The sequence below is a fragment of the Amphiura filiformis genome, chromosome 6 (assembly GCF_039555335.1).
Source record: "Amphiura filiformis chromosome 6, Afil_fr2py, whole genome shotgun sequence".
Lineage (NCBI taxonomy): Eukaryota > Metazoa > Echinodermata > Ophiuroidea > Amphilepidida > Amphiuridae > Amphiura > Amphiura filiformis.
In genome coordinates, this window is record NC_092633.1 from 11,358,068 (window position 1) to 11,381,457 (window position 23,390).

The window sequence follows — 23,390 nt, forward strand, 5'->3', positions numbered from 1 at the left end:
CTGACAATTAAACCAGCAGTTTCCTGATCAATAATTGTATTCAATTCAGTTTCAAAAGAATCCAATTTATTAAGCAAATCAGTTAATTGATCACTATTATTTGGGCTTGTATTGGAAATTTCACAATTAATCTGTGCAATTTTGGCTTGAATATCAATCTTTTTACTCAACTTCTCCTTCTTTTTCCTACTACAATATTGAATGCAATGACCAGTAATGGTACACTTAAATGCATCCCAAATAACATGAGGGTCACAGGAAGTGTCACTGTGAACTTCCTTAAATTCAGAGATCTTGTTTTTTATAAAAGAAATAAAGTCTGCATCATGCCTAAGAAAATGACAGTTTAGCTTCCAGAAACCCCTACCTTTTGGGGTGTCATTATTGGAAATTTTGCATTTAACAATTGAATGGTCTGATTTTATCCCACAAATAATATCAGAATCACTAAAATTATTAGATAAATTCGAGGACACTAAAATATAATCCAATCTTGAAAGAGCAGGGGGCGTTTTCTGGTGTCTTGTGTAAGCACGCAAATTTGGATGTTCATTTCGCCACACATCAATCAAATTAAATTCATCTATAAGAGAAAGCAATGCTTTACGAGAATTAATATTTCCATGAGTTGGACGAGAACCACGATAGTCAAGCGGACCTAAGGCAACATTCAAATCACCCGCAATTATTAGACGGGATGCGTCAAAAGAGTCCAATCTAGAAAACACATCAAAATAAAATTCAGGGTCATCTTTGTTTGGGCCATACAAATTAGCTAAGATCACATGGAAACCATCAATAACAATATCGAGAATAAGGAATCGGCCATCAGGATCCTTATCAATAGAATTAACAGAAATTTTATGATTTGCTTTAATCAAAATACCAACACCTCTACTATTAGAAGCAACACTAGAAAACCAACAATGACCACCCCATTGAGAACTCCAAAATTTTTCATTTGAAATGGATGCATGAGTCTCCTGTAAAAATATAATATCATCACCTTTTTTATGAAAAAAACTAAAGATTGATTTCCGCTTAAAACCATCCTGCAAACCTCTGCAATTAAAAGTGGAAAATTTAAAAGTCATGGATTACAATGTAAAAAATATATACAAAATACAAATCAGCCAATATTTCACAAAAAATTGAGTAAACCAAAAAATTGAAATGCTTGTATATGGGAAAAGCTACCATGAAACAGAGACACAGACTATCACTCACAAACACGGGAAAACAAAACAGACATACACAACAAACAAAACAAACAAACAAACACAACCCCATAATACCCATCAGTGACAACTCAACAAAATGGAAAGAACCTCAAGATCACAACCGGTTCTAACCTGTTGAACACACACACACAGCAAAGATGTGGGGCCCCATATTTTTTCTTTAAATTTTAAATGACCTAAAATGCATGCCAATAACAATAATTGGCCCAAACATGTCAAACGTGTTAAAAGGGAGTGAAAAAAGAAAATAATAAAATAAATTTTAAAAAATAAATAAATAAATAAATAAATAAATAAAAATTTGATGACAAGAGGTGGAAGCATACAGTAAAGCTTGGAACCGATCAATAGACAAGAGCAGCAGCAGCAACAGGCACAGAAATCCAAGCAATGCAAGATGCCTCCACTCAAATCAACAAATGATATTAAAAAGAAAAATGTAGGCTTACAATGTAGGCCCACACAACTTTTCTAAACACCCTACAAAGCACATAATAAAATAAAATGTCTTTAAAAAAAAAAAATAATAAATAAATAAAAAAAAAAAAAGTGATGACAGCATAGCCCAAGCAAAACCCACCAACATATATATATCCCAACATGTTTGATACGGTACAAGTAAAAATACACAATTATCAAATTCCAAAATACAAAAGAGAAAAGGAATTCGCCCACAATATGACAATGCTGAAAGGTGTTTTTCCTTTCAACATCCATGAACAAATTTAAGCAAGAGTTCAAATGATCACAATGTGAATTACAAACCAAGGTGGCTTTCCTTTCAACAAAATTACCTTCAAAAAAGAGTTAAAAAGGGCATTCTGAATCTGATTATTATTTTTTTTTAAAAAAAATTTAAAAAAAAATAAATTTAGCACAAAATCATACGGTTTCTGCCGAAGAAACAATCTGCGTCAGAATCAGAATCAGAAAAATACGATGTGAAGAGAGGTGGTTTTCCTCCCAACAAAATTCAAATGCGAAAAGAAATTAAAACCAAGACCACAATTTGACAATGTTGAATATCCATGATCAAATTAACCAAGAGTTCAAAGATCACAATGCAAATTGCGATTTGATTTTATTGGAAAAAATGGCGTTTGCAACCAAAAGATTATTTGCGACAGAAGCAAATTGCGAACAAAGGTGGCTTTCCTTTCAACAGAATTATCTTAAAAAAATAGTTAAAAAGGGCATTCTGTTTATTATAAAAAAAAAAAAAATAAAAAAAAAAAAATAAATAAAAATATATATTATATTTAGCACAAAATCATTGATAGTTTCAGCTGAAGAAACAATCTGCTTTAGAATCATGAAAGTCTTCAAATCTAAGCTAAAAATCACAATTGTCACCACGCCCACGATGACCATGGCTTTCTATTCAAAATCCAGTTTTAAAATCAAGAGTTCGTAGATTACGATGTGATGAGAGGTGGTTTTCCTCGCAACAAAATTACTTTGATTTACAGAATAGTTTGCAAGTTAAATATGCTTGAAGTTTCTAACAAGCGTAGGTAGGTTAAACACAAATCCGCTCCAATATCAAGCATGAAAGAATGTCTCTCAGTTTCCAAAAAAACAACAACTTAGTAGTGCAGCAACAGTTTTGAAATTACCACAGTTCCTGGAAAATGTTCATGGATCTCTAATCTGGCCATTAGCCATTCTGATTTTTATTTCGCAGGATACACCATAAAAGCTTGCTTCCCTTCAGCCTTCAGTTTCTTAAGTTCTGGTAACTTCTCCTTGCGCAAACGTTGCACCTTCACAGAATAGTCATTGGATACGAACAAACGTGCATCGGAGAACTTTTTGCCCATAAACAGTTCCATCAGTGCTTTACGGCATAGTTCTTTGTCAACAAAGTGGGAAAACCCCACATGAATTGGACGAGGCTTGCGAGAGATTTCAGAAAACTTTCCTGTACGATGTGCTCGCTGAATCATAGGAGCTGGTGTGATCTTACACTCAGATTGCAGCATATGAACAATGAACTTACTACAGTCACGACCTTCGGTTCCCTCTGGCAAGTTGAATATTATAATGTTATTTCTTCTACTCCTGTTTTCCAGATCATCGATCTTGGCATCACACACATTCAGTTTTTCTTTAAGTTCTTTAACCTCATCATCCAGATTGTTTATTTCAAGTTGCAGTCCCTCAAACATTTCTTTTGTTTGATTAATTATGTCTTTAAATCTGTTTTCTTGCCTTTGCTCGAAGAGTTTAAACCAAGTCGGTGGTTGCACATCGACATCGCTACGATCATGGGCGGCGCCATCTTTCCTTCCCATCATACCCGTCGTCGTTTCCATGTTTTCATCAAAATTTAAGCTTACCGGAACCGACGTATTTGGTTTGTGCATTTTCTTGGCACCCTGTTGTTGTTTTGCTGGGGATGCTGGTCTCTTAGTGTTCTGTGATGAATCAGCTCTCGGCATAATGGCAATATGATTTATGATTTGCTATAAAAACGGTCAAAAATAATGAATTTTGCGGAGCCCCAACAGATCCACACTCACAGACCGTCGCTCATCACGTGACCTCCTTGGTGTCTTCATTTTGATATTTCTTGAGGCCATTTGATATGATAATTCTGCGCAGCATCTCTGAATTGCGTCTTTTTGATCAAGATAATAATTATTCAAAGTTCGCTGTTACAAAAATATGCTTGAAAGTTATAATCGTGTACTTGATGGAGAGGGCTAGGCTACTCTTTTATTCTCATGATATTACTTTGTTTATCGGAGGAAATTTTCGATTGCGAGTAGTTTTCTTCTATAGCATACTAATGTCATTTTCTGTATCGTGTATAAGAGTGCAAAGGTATTTTCAAGTATTCTATACGTCGTTTGAATTTGTGCTGCTTTTATATTCTTCCGTTTGTTTCCACATTTACAAGCAAATGTATAGTAGTAGTAGTAGTAGTAGTAAGTAGTAATGTTTATTTAAATGGTTTCCCGGACGGTTTCAAACTCATGCTCTGCTATTGTGATCCAACTAAAATATATCTTCATCATATTGGTGGTTTATTTCCAGATATGCTGTTTGTTTTGTGTTTTTGTGGGTTTTTTTAGCTTTTATATGATTTGGCAATTAAATTAACTAAACGCAGTCGCTGTAATCTGGTAATGACTCTACCCTTGCCTTGTTTTTGTTTTTTCTTCATTTGAACGAATTCCGAAGTTGTCGCGCTGCTGTCTTATTCTTCATAAATTATGAAGACGTTCAGTTCGAAATCAGACTTCGAAATGAATGAATGGTTAAATGTTGACTTTTCAACCCGCTTTACAAGTGCAGCTGAATACTCAAAACCGAACACGTCTTTTTTAATAATTATACTAGGCGTGCTCAGGTAGGGTAACTAGGGGTAAATTGGGACACAGTGTAATTTGGAACAGTGATTTAGGAAACATATGGAAATGATTCTATATATACAAAAGGATTCTCTTATAAACCATCATGCACATAGTTTCCACCTCGATACACATGAGCACACAGCTCTTCGTCCAAGAGCTCTCAAGCAAGCAGTGAATTGTCTCCACACAGTCTTTGATTACACTACACGGTCGAGTGCATAGCATCGTAAGAGCTGTGGAGCTTCTAGCTGAAAAATGGGCCTCTTTGATTGGTTTTTGTCGAAACCTCTTTTTTATATATCAAAAAAGTTAACACTTCCCCCTAAAAACACTTTACGTCACTAGGTCAACAGTTAACGCAATTCAATGTTATAGCAAGGCGAATGTGATAAATCTGTTGAAAACTACCTATCCAAGCACATTTTTGACCAAAATGTAGGTTTTAAAAGTCAAAACCTCAAGTGTTCCTTACAATATTTTTCAAATTTTATGTCATTAAATGAAAAAGCACACTTATATTGTCGATATAGTGTCACAGTTCTCTTTAAATTGCAAATCTTGTGCATAAAGTTACTATTTTCGCCTGTTTTGTCATACGGTTGTAAATTCAATAAACTATGACTTTGCTAAAGAGGGCTTACAAATAGATATGTACTTTTGTACCTTAAAATAGCAATGGGCATATTTTGCCCATTTTTGCAACAAATGAACTTTGATACATTGTTTATTTATATTTCCAACCAATTAAAAGTATACCATCTTCATTAAACAGGAACTTCTGAGGGCCGTAAGCATAAAACATTAAAATGAATAGTCCATTTTTTTTCATGTCTAAGCAGAGGTCACGACTTGAGGCAGTGCCGGTAGGGGGGGGCAAAATCAAATTTCGCGGTCACAGACGAAAAAAATTACAGTTGCATCATACAATACATAGACTGTTTGTCTTCGAGCTTTCAAAAAGGCTTCGCGCGCACAAAATTGCTATCATAATACTATTTTCACCCATTATCGGGATGGAAAGGGCTTTATCTTTACCATGTATTTTACACTATTTTGGCCCCTAGCTGCATGATCGGGCTGAATTTTGGTAGAAAAGAGGCTCCTTGTCCCTTTTCTTTTCCCCTCCTGATTTTCTCTTTCATTTTTCATACTGACTTGAGGCTAAATATCTTAATCAATGGCCCGGATTAGTGTTTCTCAAATTAAAAAATAACTTCTAAGCCACCTGTTCAATTAAATAAGACACAAATTGTTACTTTTTTCTTCGAAAATTATAAGAAAAGTTTTCTTTTAGAAATGTGCCAAATTGGGGTACATTGATTTACTGTGTGCTAACCCGCACTCCCGCTCGCACTGTCCCATCTTGCCCCAACAAAAAAATCCCAGAGTAAATCATGCAATGGCGTCCCATTTTACCCCCGGCTGTCCCATTTTACCCCAGCTTCTTTGAGGCCGGTCGAGTGCAGATCCGTCGGAACACGTTTTTCAATATAAATGCTAACCTCATCGTGACATCATCCAAGCAGCAAAGTTCATGTTCTGTACCTTGTATTAGTAAGGTTTTGAACAATAAAAGAATCTTGAAATGTCCCATTGAAAAAGCGTTATCCGACGGATCTGCAGTCGACTATTCCGTTTACATCAACAATCTCGCATGGGGTAAAATCGCCCTCTCTTATCTATTATATCAAACTTTACAATAACGTAGATCCCCCTCCTTTACAATAGCAACGCCACTAATTACAAATCCCTTCTTTTCATTCACCACACAGTTTCTACACGCACTCGCTATTTTTATGACTTTTCTACCCAACAAAATCGCACAAAATGGAGACACCCAGTACAAACAAAACGCCCTCTCTAATTATTATGTCAAACTTTACAATAACGTAGATCCCTCCTTTACAATAGCCGCGCCACAAATTAAAAATCCCTTCTTTTCATTGGGAGCACCGCACAGTCACGCGTACGCACCCTCTATTCATAACAAATTGAAGATACCTTCCTTTCATTAGGAGCACCGCACAGTTTCTACACGCCTTCTCTATTTTTATTACTGAAATTAGCCAATTAAAAGCCCTCTCTATTCATATATATTTGAAAATCCCTTCTTTTCATCCAACTTTCCCATTTTTCCCACTTGAGGGCAACACATCAATATTTTTTTTGCCTAATAATAGATACAGATCGGCGGTTAATCTGTCTCGTCACTTTGTAATTATTGTAATATGCATATTGCATTTTGGGAAGGAATTTCGGTCAAATGATCCGCGTATATTGCCTTTGACCTCACATTGAAACACACCCGTTGTTTTTTATGAATAATTACTAACGTTGTAGTCAAGAAGATAGAATATAAATAACAACATGTTGTAAATCTAATGAATAAATGAGTGATGTTGACATTCCGTATGTTCAAGACATTCACAGTAGAATATTGTTGAAGAAGAGTCCTTAAATAGCCGAGTTCCCATCTGCTAAAATTAAGCAGAAAATAAATGCCATTATGATTCCTTGCGAAATATATGACTAGATATATATACATGTAGTATACATGAACCTTTATATTAAAAAAATAGGTATTCATAATTATTTATTATAAAAAGCTAATTGTTTTTTTGTATAGACTATGATGATTTCACAAACAATTTGTTTTTGTTGTTTTACAATACAGGGATTATCCAATCTCCAGAGCAGCATCAACTGTGACCAAGGTCTAGGCGTGGCATCATTGGCTACAATCTATGCTACTCTCATATTTTCTGCACTTTTCATCCCATCATTTGTTATCAAACACATCGGTATCAAATATACGCTTGTGGCTGCTATGTGCTGTTATACCCTTTACTCTGCCGCCAATTTCTACCCATCGTGGTACACCTTGATCCCAGCATCCGTTATACTGGGCCTTGCTGGAGCTCCACTGTGGTCTTCAAAGTGTACTTATTTAACAACTATTGGTAGGTAGTGGACAAAATGGTCGAAGTTTATAAATCAATTATCTCTAGAGAAATTGTGAAGTTGTGAACCAAAATATTGTCTCGCATCTATTGACTTTATGACTTCCAATGTACAATAGACCATTTTCCCTCTTTCCCATCACGCACTATTCCGGGGGGGGGTATGAGTGTCGCAAAATACATCATCTCCCGGGGGAGGACAGAGTTATGTTCATTACATTCTTGAATACGGACATTTCGGCTGGTGCCTTCATCACAAAAAAGGAATCCCCGATAATCAGGATAATGGCGCACGATCACTAATACCTTTCGGGGGCAAAAAACGACATTTCTATGCCTTATTGACATGGTGTCATCGCCAAAACAAGTTTCCTGATATTGAAACCTAACTTTGTATACATTTTATAGACCTAATGGTGAAAAACTAATGACGGGACACGCAGTGATATTTTATCGGCGTCCGTTTTACTTTTTTTCCGGAGATGAAAATAAAAGGTAAACAAAATCTCTTACACAGATGTTCTGCATCGCTCCGTAACTGCATCACTCGTGTATTCAATAATTGCATAATTAGTAACATCGATGGCCTTTACGATAATCCGCATATATAGAATCAGTATGCCCATATTAGGACAAAATAATTGCAAAGGCCTGGGAAAGACCATCGGATGCACACGATCTATGAGGTTGATGAACTACGTCATACCCCCCTGGAATAGTGCATTGTGGGATAGAGGGGAAAAGGTCAATACACGGTTGCCGGGCACGGTTGGCCTAACGGTTATTGGACGTTCGACTCATTACCATGAGGTTGAGGGTTCGAACCCCGTCAGGGCCAACATCTTATGTCATTGGGCAAGACACTTGATCTCGATTGTCCCACTTCACCCAGGTGTAAAATGGGGAGCTGCTAGGTCATGCCTCTATTGTTGGATGCCAAATTATGTAATATAAAAGCAGCGCGGCGGAAATGTAAAGCACTTTGACATCACGGACATTTAAGTTTTGACCTCAAAATATTGTGGGGCTATAATATGAATTCTGGTTTGATTATGTAGACAATATAATGATATATAGTTGATTGCAGATTATTTTCACAGTTGTGCGCTTGTTCTTAACAGAACTACTAAGGTTTTGCATTTTATCATTCTGGTAGTCTTTTTTTATGTGTTTACCAAACGAGATGCTTCATCAATTTCTAAAAAGCAATACATTTACGCGAGTCGGTAAGTATGTATTCAGAGTTGAGTCTTGTGACCCCATATATGGACCATTTTCATGGCATTTCTCTATGATCACATAAGCACTGTACCTTTGTCTTTCAGTGCAAACAACACATGTAAACATTATATCACACACTTTGATTAGGTAACAGCATCTATAAATTACTGAAACTGGCGAATTGGTAAGGCTAAAACATTTTACGGTTTACATTATTTCGGAAAACGATGCAAAGAACAAGCACTTCAATAAAACGTCGATGGGGGGTGGGGGTGTCAAATTAAGTTGAATCGTTTCAAAAGCAGTGAAAGGGCCTTTCGGACTAAAATAAGGTTTTCATATTTTTCACTCGCATACTACGTTTTTGGCTCATACTCCGGTCACTGCATCAACTATTACATCACACAGTATAAACTTATTAACATGTATTATTCAACTATTAAATTTATCAACATTAGCATGTATTCAGAGTTCAAAGGGAGGGTGTTTGATGCTTTTGTGTTGAATGACAAATTATTCAGGGTTGTCAAACCCGTGGTTTGGTAGTCCAAATGGGTGACTTTTGAAGATTTTCCCTGAGACTTTCGACAATTCCCTGTCCCATAAGAAAAAAAAATGGGTGACTTTTCAGCAATGCAGGTGCAAGTCTGGTAAGGCTAAGCATTTGGATGTCTTGAAAGCCTACATTTATTCAACTAAGGAACTGTGCAATAATTAATTATAAACCCTGACTCAACGTTTGCTATTGTTGGCAATATCAATAATTCTTATAGAAAAAAGCCTTGTTTTTGTCAAAAATAACACATATTTGACTACACATTATAAATAAACTAAAACATTTCCAGGCCCGACAAAGATGGTTTTATGAGCTGGAAGTTTGTGTTCTACTACCGTTCCAAAAGGTACTGTAGCACTCTCCATACTTTAATTCCCGAGAAAATTTAAAATATAAAACAAAATCTCATTCCAGCCTCTTATTTCCCTCAACCAAAACGCCTCATTTTCACCCAGTGACTGCAGACCATTGACTTTTTGCTAATGCTGTCAAGTACAGTGTGTGATATAATTTTTACATGTGTAGTTTGAAAGACAAGGGAACAGTGTTTATGTGATCATAAAGAAATGCAATGAAAATAATTCATCAACTCTCATTTACATACTGATCGACCAAAACAATAATTTAGTGTAACTTTCAAAATAAACATCAATTGGTAAAATAAGATGTATGAATTACCATATTTCTATTTCAGTATAACTGATTTCTATTGTTTTGCCATTATATGTGTTTTAGGTATGAGATATGCCGTGATACATAATGAAAAACGTGAGGTCATCGTGAGTCGATTTTTTGGCATATTTTTCCTTTTCTTTCAAGCCAGTCAAGTGCTGGGCAATCTGATATCTTCACTGGTTTTCTCAGTTAATGAGACTAATGCAACGTCAACGGATTTCACCTGTGGCTCAATGTACTGCTATTCAGGTTAGTGTATAAATATGTCATAATAAATGGGAATAAATGTCATAACATCAACTAATGAGTTTACAAATTGTCCAGAATTCGAAAGGCAATAGGCCCTACTGATGCGCACATGTGTTTTCACTGAAAACATAATGTCGTAAGTTCTACTAAGTAAAATTTAGTAAAAACGATGTCTCGTTCTACTAATCAATGATTTGTACGGCATGACAAGCGATGCTATATATTGGTTAGGCATGCTTAACCGGGTGCTTAACTAACGTGCCTTACCAACGAAATGATTAGTACGGCATGGGTTTTACGAATTTCAAACCTGCCGTACTAACCTATAGGATCGTAAAAACGATGTCTCATCCTACTAATATTGGTTAGTTGGACAGGCTCAACTAACTAATATTGGTTAGTTGGACAGGCTCAACAAAGATTAGAACTCGTTTGACTGGCGGAACGAATCAGTTGTACAAATGTGATGTACGATGGTTGTGAAGGTGGAAAAGTATGCATACAGGTAATATTTCAAGTTATTTCTCTCAAAATGAGCACTAGATATTGTATTGATGGTGTAAGCTTCTTTTCTGTATGATCAGAAATGCTGTGCACATGTACATTGTGGTCGTAGAGACTAAAAGTCATAACTGCGTCACATCGCATGTAAGCTTATAAATACATGTAGCTTTAAGCTTACATGCGATGTGACACAGCATCGTGACTTTTAGTCTTTACGACCACAATGTACATGTGGCACAGCATTTCTGATCATACAGAAAAGAAGCTTACACCATCAATACAATATCTAGTGCTCATTTTGAAAGAAATACCTTGAAATATTACCTGTTAGCATAGTTTTTCACCTTCAAGTTTGTCGCTGCACAACCGCTACTCGGTCAGTCGTCTGCAAGCGTGGTCGAGTGCAGAACACATGATCGAAACAGCGGGAATGTTTAAAACATCGTAAAACCACCAGAGCTTTGTAAAACCAAATGGTACAACGAGTTCGTAAATGCTGCGATGACAGGGTTTACGAATTATCGATGCTGTACTAAATGTTGCATTGTCGTAGAACTTCCAAATCCAATTGGTAGGACCCACTCAACAACTATTATTCCTTCATTTACGGGTCTTGCATACGTCCGCTTAGTTACATATATCGTAAGACATCGTAAAAATTGGTAGAATGCGCTCAAGCAGTTTATTTTACTAATTTAAATTAGTAGAACACAACGAAAAACAAGCTTTTGTTTTCAGTGTTATTACGAAATGTTTGCCATGCCTATAGTAGGCCTACCGTAAATAGTCGACAACAAGCATTCACCCTACACATGATACCCCAACTCATAAACTGTACGTAGGCCTACTCCCACCCCGCACACCCCTGCCTATAACCAATGAGCGACAACTTCCGCATATTACTGTGAATGGTCGACAACAAGTAGCACTTTACCATGCTTACTTGAATAACCAATAACTAGAAAGTCTACAATATACACACGTCACGCACACCCCTGCACCACCACCACCCATTTACCCCATCCCTCAACAAACACTCACCTGGGTGACAACCGTCGCAGATACCATGAATGGTAATGGTCGATAACAATTTATTGCGCGGAGAATCCATAGCTGGAAGGTCTACACTATAATTTTATCGATTTGCACCTCATCGTATTATACCGATAGAATTAAAAGCCCCATAAACTTGAGACAATTGAAGATGTTTCCTAATTAATCGATTATAATGAATTAACACCAGTAATAATTACATCTCAGTTGCTAAAAATTACCATCTTTTATATTTTGCTTATTTCCTTGACAGACGGTGGTGATGATGCTAATGCAACAAGTATATGCGAGGCAACTAAACCGCCAAAACATCTGACCAACATTGTTATAGGTAAGTATGGAACGTTTCTTATACACTAAATCAAAAAAGAAACTTATAATTTTTCACAACATTGAACAGCTTCCTGGACAACATTCACAGCTTAATAATTGGCACCCAGCACAAGAAAGATCCTTACACAGATGACAATTTCCAAAGAGTAAGTGGAATAGTGTGGAACGGGGCTGATTTCTGCTTCTCATGTACTTTCTTCAAGGAACAGGTCTTGTTCTACACTATTCCACTTACTCACAGATTTCTTGTGCTGAGTGCCATTTATTGTTCATTTTCGACTGAACTTGCATTTTCGACAAAATGTTCTTACACTGTGTGGGTTTTATTGATTGTTTCATTATTTCGAAAAAAAATGTGAGTATCTCCGCTACACGTGCATACCTGATTTGGGGAATACGACAGGCCAATTTGGCCAACTAACTTTTAACCATGGCTTTTGCATGGTTTTGAGATACGGTATATTTTGGTACATTTCCTTCAGTTTTACGTTTTTATTTGACAGGTTGAGAAGTAAATCCCGCGATTATAAGAACGGTAAAAAGCCACTTGTTTCTGTACAATATCTAGTTACGATAAATAACGTTAATCCGTCAAATTTCTTTATATTCCTTGCAAGTTTTAAAAATATTACACTACTCAAATTCCACAACCATACACATGAATTCTTTTCTCGTATGTGATGTCATGGGTGAACGTTGAATCTGAGAGTTATAGTCTCCTTCGCAGCCGGTTTATGTCGTTCATAACACTCGTCGTTCGTGATAAACACATGTAGTCTGGACCCGAAACAACTACCAACAAAAACGAAATTGGTGCATACGGTCCAATATGGACCCCGCGCAATACAATTGGGATTTGTTTTCATTCAGAACGGGAGAAAAAATAGGGGGAAAGGGCACATTGCGTCATAGGTCAATGTTCAACTTGAGAGTTTTTCTCCTTCGCAGCCGGTTTATGTCGCTGTTAGGCCATGCAAACAGTCGTCGTTCGTGATAAACACATGTAGTCTGGACTCGAAACTTCTACCAACACCATACATAAATTTGGTGCATGCGCACTAATATGGACCTCGCGCAATACAATTAGGATTCCAACAGATACTGTAATTCCAGCTCATTTTTGTTATATTCCGAATTTTGTTGACAGCTATCCACTCGTATTTGATAGTCCTTGTGTGGAAAAAGGAATGAATTCCGGAAAACGTTGCGATTTAATGAGGCAAAACTACAGACTTGAATCGAGCCACATGCTTTGTTGCTATAATACATTTTGCGCTCAGAAGGTTTTTCCCCATTGGTCACTCAAATAATGATGATTAAAAAAGATACTGATTAAGTTATCTTCCTCAATAACTTTTTGCATTATCGTAATTTTTGTAGCAAAAGTGTCCAAATACAATACTTCAATTTTTGACAAAAATTAGAGCAGTGTCCTTCATGTTTTATGTTTGTTTTACGTTTCTAATCTAAAACGTTATCGATTTACAGGTATATACACAGCATGTGGCGCTTGTGCAGTATGCATCATACTCTTCGGGCTTACTCCCATACAACCAAGCGAGAAAAATCAATCGAGTAGCACATTTGAATTAGTTGGCGCCACCATTCGTCTCATGATGGATAAACGGCTCCTCTTGCTTATTCCGATAACAATGGTCAGCGGTCTGGAGCAAGCCTATATGCAAGGAGATTTTACCAAGGTAACCTACACCGTTAGAACACTGTTTAAAATTTTGCTGTTTAAAAGAATGTTGTTCAGAAAAGTAAACAGAGTTGTTCAAAATCAAAAAATTGGAGCTTGATTGTTTTAAACAACAACAAATGAAAAGGCAAAATAATCAATTTAAACAGAGTTGTTTAAAAATGCTAATTTACCGCCAAATCGGCATTTTAAACATCGAGTTGTTTAATATTATTTGCATAATCCAAGATGGCCGTTTTGACAAGCATGCATGTGTGGAGAGAAGCGAAGGAATTTTATTGAACTTTATACAGCAAGTGTACAAGTTTTAGGCCTGTATCGCTCTCTATTTATGTAAATGTTTGCTGTGCACAAACTGGAAGCAATTTTGTGATCCACATGTGGTTAAAAAATTGATACTATGCCTGTAAGCTTACTGTGTTGTAAGATACAGTATGCTTGTACAGGTAAGCTTATAGTTAACATCAGCAATATTATGCTCAGTTTTTTTACCACACAGATCACAAAATCACATTCAGTTTTAGCAGCAGCATGTATACATAGAATAGCGAACGATTTCAATGTAAAACGTGTACACATACAAGTAAAATGTTTGATAAAACGTAAACAACATTCAGTGAATAAAAACATATTTTTAAACAACCTTCTTTAAACAACCGTTTACAATTTAAACACTGTTGTTTAATCTAGGCTTACACAACTAAGTTGTTTAATTATACCACTAAACAACAGTTGTTTAAATCTTGGTCAACATTTTAAACAACAAACTGTTTAATAATTAAACAATTTTGAGTTGTTTAATTTTTAAACAACTATTGAGCGATTCACCTGGTAACTTGTGGTTGTTTAAAATTTTAAACAACTTGTTTAATTTTATTTTAACAGTGTAACAAGCAAAAAAACTACAATCCCGCAAAATTGTTGTAATATATAAAATATGTATAGGTTGGGTATGTGCAGCTCGTCTCATAGATCGGAATTCACATTAGCTGTTGGTCCCGTGTACAGAAGAGTCATCCTTGTACACGTTAAGCCAGGTTCGAGCTAATCGAAATGAGAAAGGGGACCAACTCCGCTTCTGATACCTGTGCACCGCCCTTAAATGGGACGATTTGAATGTCATCTTTCCCAGGGAAAGATCAGACAGCAGGCCAGACCATGGCCAGACGGTAACATGAGTAGGTTTATTTCACATTGAAGGCATGGATAGTCTTACAAATACGGGCTAACTTCCCCTAGGCCATCCAATATGTAAATCAGTGACTGGTATCAACTGTTTCGAAAAGTTTAAACTGACTTTCAGCACATAAAATTCAACTAACCTTGAATTTTTGATGTGTGACACACATCTTCAGAAGAAGTCCTATGATGTTGTGATGGACTTGCCCTTTTGTTGACCATTGGCGACTTTTGATCGAATGAGGGCGTTGTATAAAGTTAGCATATCCAGTCCTTGATCGCGATTTAGTTCTGGCGATTTCTTCTTGATCAGGATGGCCTCCCACACTAAACGGGGATACTCTCTATCATCCTTGGCTAAAACCTTTGTAGATTCCCAGTCAATGTTGACATGATTGTGGTGAGAATTAATTTTATGCTCTGCGACAGCAGAGGGTTTACGGCTGGGGCAATTGTCTTGTCAATGCTCCTACATTGCAGTTTATCTCCGAGTTGTCTACCGGTCTGGCCGATATAAGAACTGGTACATTCGCCGCAGGAATTCTTGTGAACCACACCTGATATTTCTCAGTTGGCGTGGGATCCTTGAGTGAGACTAATATTGTGTGAGCCCGGTGGTTGGACGGTGCCACTTGGGGGCAAAGCTGCACTTTTACCATAGGTAGTTGACATCATGGGCTACACAAAACTGCCAGATAGCAATTGATCCGGAGTAGCTTTTGGCGGGAAAAGGTCATCGAACCTTACACAGGGTCTTGAGTTATAACTGAAAAGGTCAAAGGTCGCGTTTTTGGCTCTATGGGGGTCAAAAACATCAAAATGTTCGTTTGGATAAATCAATTCAAATATTATTTGAATTGATTTATCATAAATCAATTCAAATATTATTTGAATTGATTTATCCAAACGAACATTTTGACACCTCTTTTGGCAAAATCGTAAAGGATATTGCACCATGTTTCGTTACTTAGGTAACACAGCCAAATAGGTCAATGTTAATAGGCCTCAATGGTACTTGACCTATTTTGCTGTGTTATCCGTAGGTAACGAACCATCTTAGATTTTAACACAATTTGAGAAACTTTGAAATTTGACCCTGTAAATTTCGATGACCTTTCCCTTCAAAAGCTACTCCGGTTCAATTGCTATCATGCATTTGTGTGTAACCCATGATGTCAAGTTGTCAACTATCTCTGGTAGCAGTGTAGCTTTGCCCCTCCCCCCAACTGGTACCAAACACCCCATCTGAGGGGGTCGGGCTCATATAAAAGTCTCCTCAGCGTATTGTGCGGTTTGAAGCTTGTCGCAACATCGTAGGATTTACAAATACGCTGAAGTTTCTGTGACAACCCCTCTATATAGGGTAGGGTGATATAATTATGGTCGAATCCAACGAAAAGTGTACACGGCATGTTCAGGGCCATAACTTAAAAGTATTAATCAATTGGCATTCGTTTTTGTATTGTGTTTATTCGCCTTGAACATACGCTTCGCGCCATATATAATAAAACCCCCTTCTGTGAAAAACTTAGACACAGAGACCCCAAAACATGCTATTTTTACCCATTTTTTCAAAATATTTCTTAAAGTATTTTTAAAACATCTAAATCAGTTATGAAAAGAAGTCATTGGATTGAATCTAAATTGATTTCCTGAAAGGTGTGTATTCAAAGATTGCCTGTTAAATTTTTCACATATTTGTACATAATTATGAATTTTTTGTGATAATTTTTTGAGTGGTATTTTTTTACATTACCTACGAATACAATTTTTCATAGCACTAGATATATCTTTAAAAAATGGAAATCATTAATAAATGCGCAATTGATACAAGCTTTGATATGTCCAATACTGAAATGCATTGCATTCGGACATCTTTATTATTGTGTTTAGCTGCCAGAAATTCTAAATGGCACAAAGGTAGGTTTGGTAAAAATATGCATTACCTCCGAATACATGTTAAAAGCTGTGCCATTTCCACAAAGTGAGAGAATAGTAAACAATAGTTAAGCAATAGGTGCAGGGTAATACACTCTTTATTTCTACCAAGTTTCAATAACCTGCGTTTAAATATTTCTGAGATGTCAACAATAAAAGCAAGTATTCGTAGGTAAATTTCGGTAACCGAATGTTACCTACGAATACACTTTGACATCATGACAGTATTGTGAAACACCGCCATTCATGCCAATGCCCATATTGGTACATAACAAAGGCCTGTATGTTTGCTATCAAATCATATGTCAATGAAAGTTGCGAATTCACATACATGCCCACCATGCAAAACTGAATACGACTTAATTGGTGAAAAATATGTACTGAAATAGACGACGGTCTGCTCATTTGAAAGAAAAATCAGATTCAAAGAAGATTAGAAGGGATAAATACTTGGATTTGTCAACTGTCATGTGTGCTTCATTTTAAATGTTTACCGACCTTCTGGTTTCTTAGTAATTTGTGTCCAAATTGATTTATTCGAAGGTAACTTTTGACGTTTTCGCTAAGGTTACCTACGAATACCATGGAAAAAACGACTGTTCTCATTGTCTCATGGTCTAGACAACACATTGATGGACCCTGGTATAAAGCTAATTGTAGTTGCCCTCAAACGAAAGGCCACAAGACGTAACTGACTCCAAGATGGACTTCACAAGTCTGCAATAACGGTTTAAGCGATTTGTGTGCAATTAAGCAAATTAAAGTCACTTTAGTGCCTTTGTTTCTTACTTCAATCCTCTTTCAACCGTTGTGAACCGACATTATTAATACATGATAGCGTCTAAAGTATCAATAAACGCACATAAAGAAAATAATACATTCAAAGTGCTTTATAAAATGAAGTTTTGATTGCGATATCCACCAAAAGTCTAATTCTTACCTACAAATACTGAAATGTTACTTACGAATACAGCATAATACATGACATGTGTAATGAAGTGTCCCTACCAATGGAAATTAATTGTCAAAAACTTTAAGCGGTACCCCAGGACACTATTATTACCCATATACGGATTCATTCAACAATTATTTATTATGTAAAATTGCTGATTAACTACTTGTATATCAAAATGAAGTGGTCAAAATCTTGCTAAAAGCATAAAAAAATGTTTGATCTAAGGTAATAGCGTTTATTCATTTGGACGTACCATCTGAAAGGGATCTAAAAACTACCATTTTATTAATTCATTACCATAATAGCAAAATTTAAACCTATAAACTCAATATAGATATTGTTAAATCGCTCATGTTACCTACGAATACCCGGGTTTCTTCACAGTTTCATTGTATAAAGCGTTAGGTGTATGCGTATAATTCCTAATATTCTTGAAAACATATATCATACTCGTTCTTATACAATGTGTAAATTGATTCATCCTCATTTGGTAACTAAAATACAGAAACTAACCTAAACTTCATTTTCAAAAATAAACTAGCATAAATTGACTAAGATCATATTGATCGCGTTATAAAAATAAAAACAAATATTTTCTGGTTGAGTTAGCATTTTCCTGACACCCTGTGGTCTACATTACACGAAAAAAGCGTTAATGGGAATATTCCATTTGTTTTAGGTTGATTAGTATTGCGATAGTGAAAGCATCCTAGTGGTATTCGTAGGTAACATTGGGTTTTGATATCACATTTACTATCACACGTCCTGGATTTATTTTTCAAGATTAGTAATGGCACTTTTGGTCCCTAAAAGGCCAATATGTCATCAATCAATGGGCAAAAGGAAAAAATTGTGGAGACATTTTTATTTCGGACTTTTATTTTTGGCCCGTGGACACTTTTGGTTGGATTCGACCATATATAGTTGACGATTTCTTGGCCTTTACTTGGTTGGCATCAGTAGGAGGTTCAGGAATATTCTTACAAGTCTTGTCCTTGGTACTTAATATGCTCGACTTCCTTCACCCTGTCTTCGGGGTCCGTCGTCGCGATTTCAGCTCTGTGGAATAATGTCCTGATGACACTTAGTTTATGAGCGATTAGATGGTCTGAATCAAAATGGAGGTATTGGTCCGTGTGCAGTGGCGTACCGTGGCCGCCCCAACCCCGCCCCAACCCCGGGGGGCTGAAGAAGAAACAATTTTGCCGCCCCTTCCTTAACAGCCCGAAAAGGTTGCCCCAATTTTTTCACGGTCGTTTGAAAAAGTGAAGAGAGAAAAAAAAAAAAAAAAAAAAAAAAGAATTTTAGGCGTCCCAAAAGCAAACTAGCGTCCCAAAAGCAAACTTTTTTCAAAATTTTGTATGCTTTTTTTTTTTGCTAATTCGTTTGCCGCCCCCTTCGTTTTTGCCGCCCCTGTTTTTGCCGCCCCTTCTCCTTCCGCCGCCCTTCGTTTTTGCCGCCCCTACTTTGACCCCGAAGGCTGGCGCCTAAAAGCCCCCCAAATACGCGCATGGTGTGTGTAGGTTTTTCTATAAATGAAGATACTCGGAGATCCGTCAGCGTTTCGTAAAACTTTAGTGTCCAATAAGGCAAGCTGTCTGTTCACTTCCGGTTCACTTGTGAACTTGATATGCGTGTTCTGACTGTTAATGTGCTTCGCATAAATAAATAAATCCTTCGCTACATCCGTCGCGCTCTAAACAGGATCACTTGCAAACAATGCAGGTGCAGATACATCCCCGGGGATACATCATATGATATCTGGATTTCACCCGGCTCAAGGCACAAGGTTTTGATACGCTCAACAAAGGATTTTGTGTTCATAATATGATTCTCACTTTTGCTGATCAGTATATTCGAAATATCTGCAAGGTACTTGGCGGAGTCATGCTACTGAATTGATGCTCGAAACAATTTGTAGGAGCGGCGCCCCCTCTTTTTGAACTTTCGGTAGCCCATAAAACGATGGCCCATAACATGATGAGGGCTATAGCTTAGAGTACTTGTAATCTGAAAGATTACCCTCCGTCTTTCAGTATTTTCATAGCCTATTTTGGTAGGTCTTGGTAGGGTCTTTCTTAAGCTTAACAATAACATACGTCTCACCACTGTCTAACAAAGCATTGATCTTCAGATGTATCAGCTGGTCAACTGGTCAGTTTATACTCTTACTTCCACACCTGTTATTTTTATGTGTGGCTTTAAAGCTCTAGTCCCACAGGACATAGGACAAGCTAGGCGCGATACCAGGTAGGCTACTAAGGAATACCAATAGAAGTAGAAGCATAGTAACAATGATTTTAGTGCAGGCGGGAAACTAACCAATAGAAATACGCCCTGTATCAAATCACGTGTATCTGCTATCACGCCACTAATCGCCAATTAGAGTTGCCTTTCCAATTCGCTCTTTTGTACTTTCGAGTTATGCATGGCCGGGTGCATGGCGTAGAGTGGTGTATCTGCTATTTGATATTCAGAGTTCAGACGATAGATCTTTGAATATACCGGGGTAGAAAATGATGAATCATGAATCATGAATATCTCCCGTTATTCTTGGTTTCTATAAAACAATTATAAGGCTTGCGCTTGAATATATGTGTTGAAAGAACATGGTAATCTTCAGTCAGCGTATTGAAAACAAAAACTGTCCAAAATTTATATGCGCAGAACAAAATGCGTCTTTCAAGCAGATGGGGAGCTGTCGCGCATGCGTAGTAAGGAAGAAACGTAATAGCCTTAGTCGGAGGTCCCTCGGCCCATATTCTCAAAACTATATTAAGACGGGTCGGAACAAATGACCATGCGTGGCTGTTGAAGAACTAGTGGATTCGACCATCATGGGGATTTCTGCCATGAAGATATCGGGGTAATGGCACTGTGTTAGTAACAGCTGCCATGCTGAAAGTCTTTTTACCCAATACTTGAGATTATTCTTTGGTAAAATATGACAACATTTTAGGCTTTTAATGTACTACCTGTACAGTGATGACATGTAAGTGCGGTTATAATTCCCACCATATCTTTGATGTACGACCTTTAAAGACATGGTTCTTTTTAATGATTTGGTTTTCTTGTATTTTACTTTTATATCAGTCGTTTGTGACGTGTAAAATTGGTGTGCAGTGGGTGGGCTACGTCATGATCTGCTATGGTGTAGTTGATGCCTCTTCATCCTACCTATCAGGTCGTGTTGAGAAATGGACAGGAAGAATACCCCAATTCTCGATGGCAGCGCTAATCAATATCGCTCTTATGATTGCAATGACATTTTGGAAGCCAACTGAAGACCTACCGGTGTATTTTGTCATTGCGGCTTTTTGGGGGTTAGCAGACGCCGTATGGCAAACACAATTGAATGGTAGGTATTAATGATATTAAACCACAATAGGCCCCGTGTCACATGGGAATTAACGGGAAATTGCTGGAAACTACAGTAAATTGCCGAACATTATGCTAAATTCTGACCGATCACTACGAATCGTGCTAAATTTTCATCAACCACAGCAAATTGAGGTAAATCTTACAAAATTGTTTCAAATTTTGACCAACGCCAAAAAATCTGCTAAGAAAGCTTAAAATCTACATGATGGAGATAAATTTAACAAAAATAATGTACGATTTACATGTGACATGGGGCCTCACAATGTGAAATTCCATAGCCGTGGAGTGGCTGCTTCCTGGCTTGATCTGCAATCGACGTTTTTTAAGGACGTGTACAGATGAAGCAAGTTGTTGTTTGCTGTATCAAGCCCAGGTAGACATATTATAAATCCTGTTCCATCAATCTAACATTCTGCTGCATGCAGCTTGCTGCACTGCCCCCGACTTGGGACGGGTGGTGGTGGCGCTTTGGTCCCTCGAACCCTCCCTCTCCAGTGCAGCAACTGTTGACATCAGGGAATCACATTACAGTAGTGGCTACTCTCTTCTTGCAGACCAGGAACTGTTGGTATAAGGTGTTAAAACCAGCGTGCCAAGCCACCACCCCTTAGTATACCAAGAAAACCCTTTGTCATGGATCTGCAGGACTTGCACTGCTGGAACATCTTGATGTGTGTAAGTTCCATTAGAGATTAGGCTGGTCACAGGATCCTGGTCCTATGTAGGGAAGTAAAGCTTGGTCATTTATTCAACTTCAGCTAGGTCGAGTGGTGGCATATACGGACAATTCCCAGTTTCCAAAGTGTCTGTTGTTGCGAGTAAGCCATAGAGTGTATGTTGCTCTTAATGCTGTTCTCAACACAGTATCCAGTGCCTGTTTGGTTTCTTTGTTTGTAAGGCCAAAGAACTTGAAGCAGGTTCGAGGTGTGTAGTTTGTGAACCCTCTTGATCCCACCTCTACTGGGAGGAATTTTAGTTCCCATGCTGCTGCTTGTCCTTCCTGGATTAGATCTTCATACTTCATTTTCTTTCTGAGGTTGGCCTGTGCTAAGTTCTCCTCAGCAGGTACTGTGATTTCAATTATAATGCCTTGCTTGTCTGATGGTGAGTAGACAGTTATGTCTGACCTTTTCGATGTTGTCACTATCTCTGGAGGGAACATAGCTGGGCATTTGTCTTCATCCCACACTACTTGCCAGTCCTCACAGCTTTGGATGATGTTGTCGTTCTGGGTTCTGTGCCATGCTTCATTTCTGTACTTCGTTCCAGTCTCAGTTCTGAATGAAACGCCGGTGACATTCTGTTGATCTCCGTCGCCTACTGTCCCACATCTAGCTTTCAAAACAGCAGGAACTAGTTGGTGGACTATCTTTCGGAGTACCATGTCATGTCTCCAGTTGTAACGGCCTGATAAGAGAGTACTGAGGCAGCAGTTGAATATGTAGCCACAGAGAGTACACTGACCTAGTGGGTGTTTGTTCCAGGTCTTCAAGTTGGCAGGTGAGGGTAGTGCGTCTCGGATTGAGTTGAGGTAAAATGTCAGCATCTCAGGTGATCAGGAGTAGAGGAGACTATTCCATCTTGTGTCCATGTGCATGGCTGTTTCCCATCCGAGGAAGCGACTTTGTTTTGCCATTCCATATAAGGAGACAAGTAGGTGATCTTCTGAGACATCTTTGGTAATCATGGTAACGGATGATAGCGTGTTCCTATGCTCTCGCTTTGACATCTGCTCTTGGCGTTTCTGACCCTTGATAAAGCCCAGGCCCTGGCGACCATGTTGCCCTCTGCATAGCTCGTTGATAAAAATTTTTAAAAAAGATGTATTTCTCTTTCATGCAGCTCTTTTACACCATTCCACTGTTTCTTTCCTCTCTGTCACTGTTCTATGTGACCATAGATCATGTAGATGAACTGTGTCTCCTCGTCCACAGAGTATTTCATGATGTGGTACTTCACCAACTGCATACATTTGAAATGCGTTATTAAATCTTTCAGTTGGAGGCCCTTGTTATCTCTCTTTCTGTTGAGAATAGAGGGGTTGGCGCATTTCGGCAGGCCTGTCCATCTCTTGAGGTAGCGTG

General features: G+C 37.6%; 2 protein-coding genes across 2 annotated transcripts in view; both read left to right on the plus strand.

The window, feature by feature from the left end:
* The window catches only part of LOC140154969 (agmatinase, mitochondrial-like), a 498,181-nt gene that overhangs the window by 282,796 nt on the left and 191,995 nt on the right, over positions 1 to 23,390 (plus strand). The window lies entirely within an intron of this gene.
* Positions 1 to 23,390, plus strand: part of LOC140154074 (protein unc-93 homolog A-like) — a 33,261-nt gene that overhangs the window by 8,516 nt on the left and 1,355 nt on the right. The window contains exons 2-6 of the mRNA XM_072176685.1: positions 7,275 to 7,560; positions 10,073 to 10,261; positions 12,072 to 12,149; positions 13,640 to 13,851; positions 21,019 to 21,283. Of these exons, the coding sequence (XP_072032786.1) occupies positions 7,275 to 7,560; positions 10,073 to 10,261; positions 12,072 to 12,149; positions 13,640 to 13,851; positions 21,019 to 21,283 (1,030 nt within the window). The remainder of the gene's footprint in view (positions 1 to 7,274; positions 7,561 to 10,072; positions 10,262 to 12,071; positions 12,150 to 13,639; positions 13,852 to 21,018; positions 21,284 to 23,390) is intronic.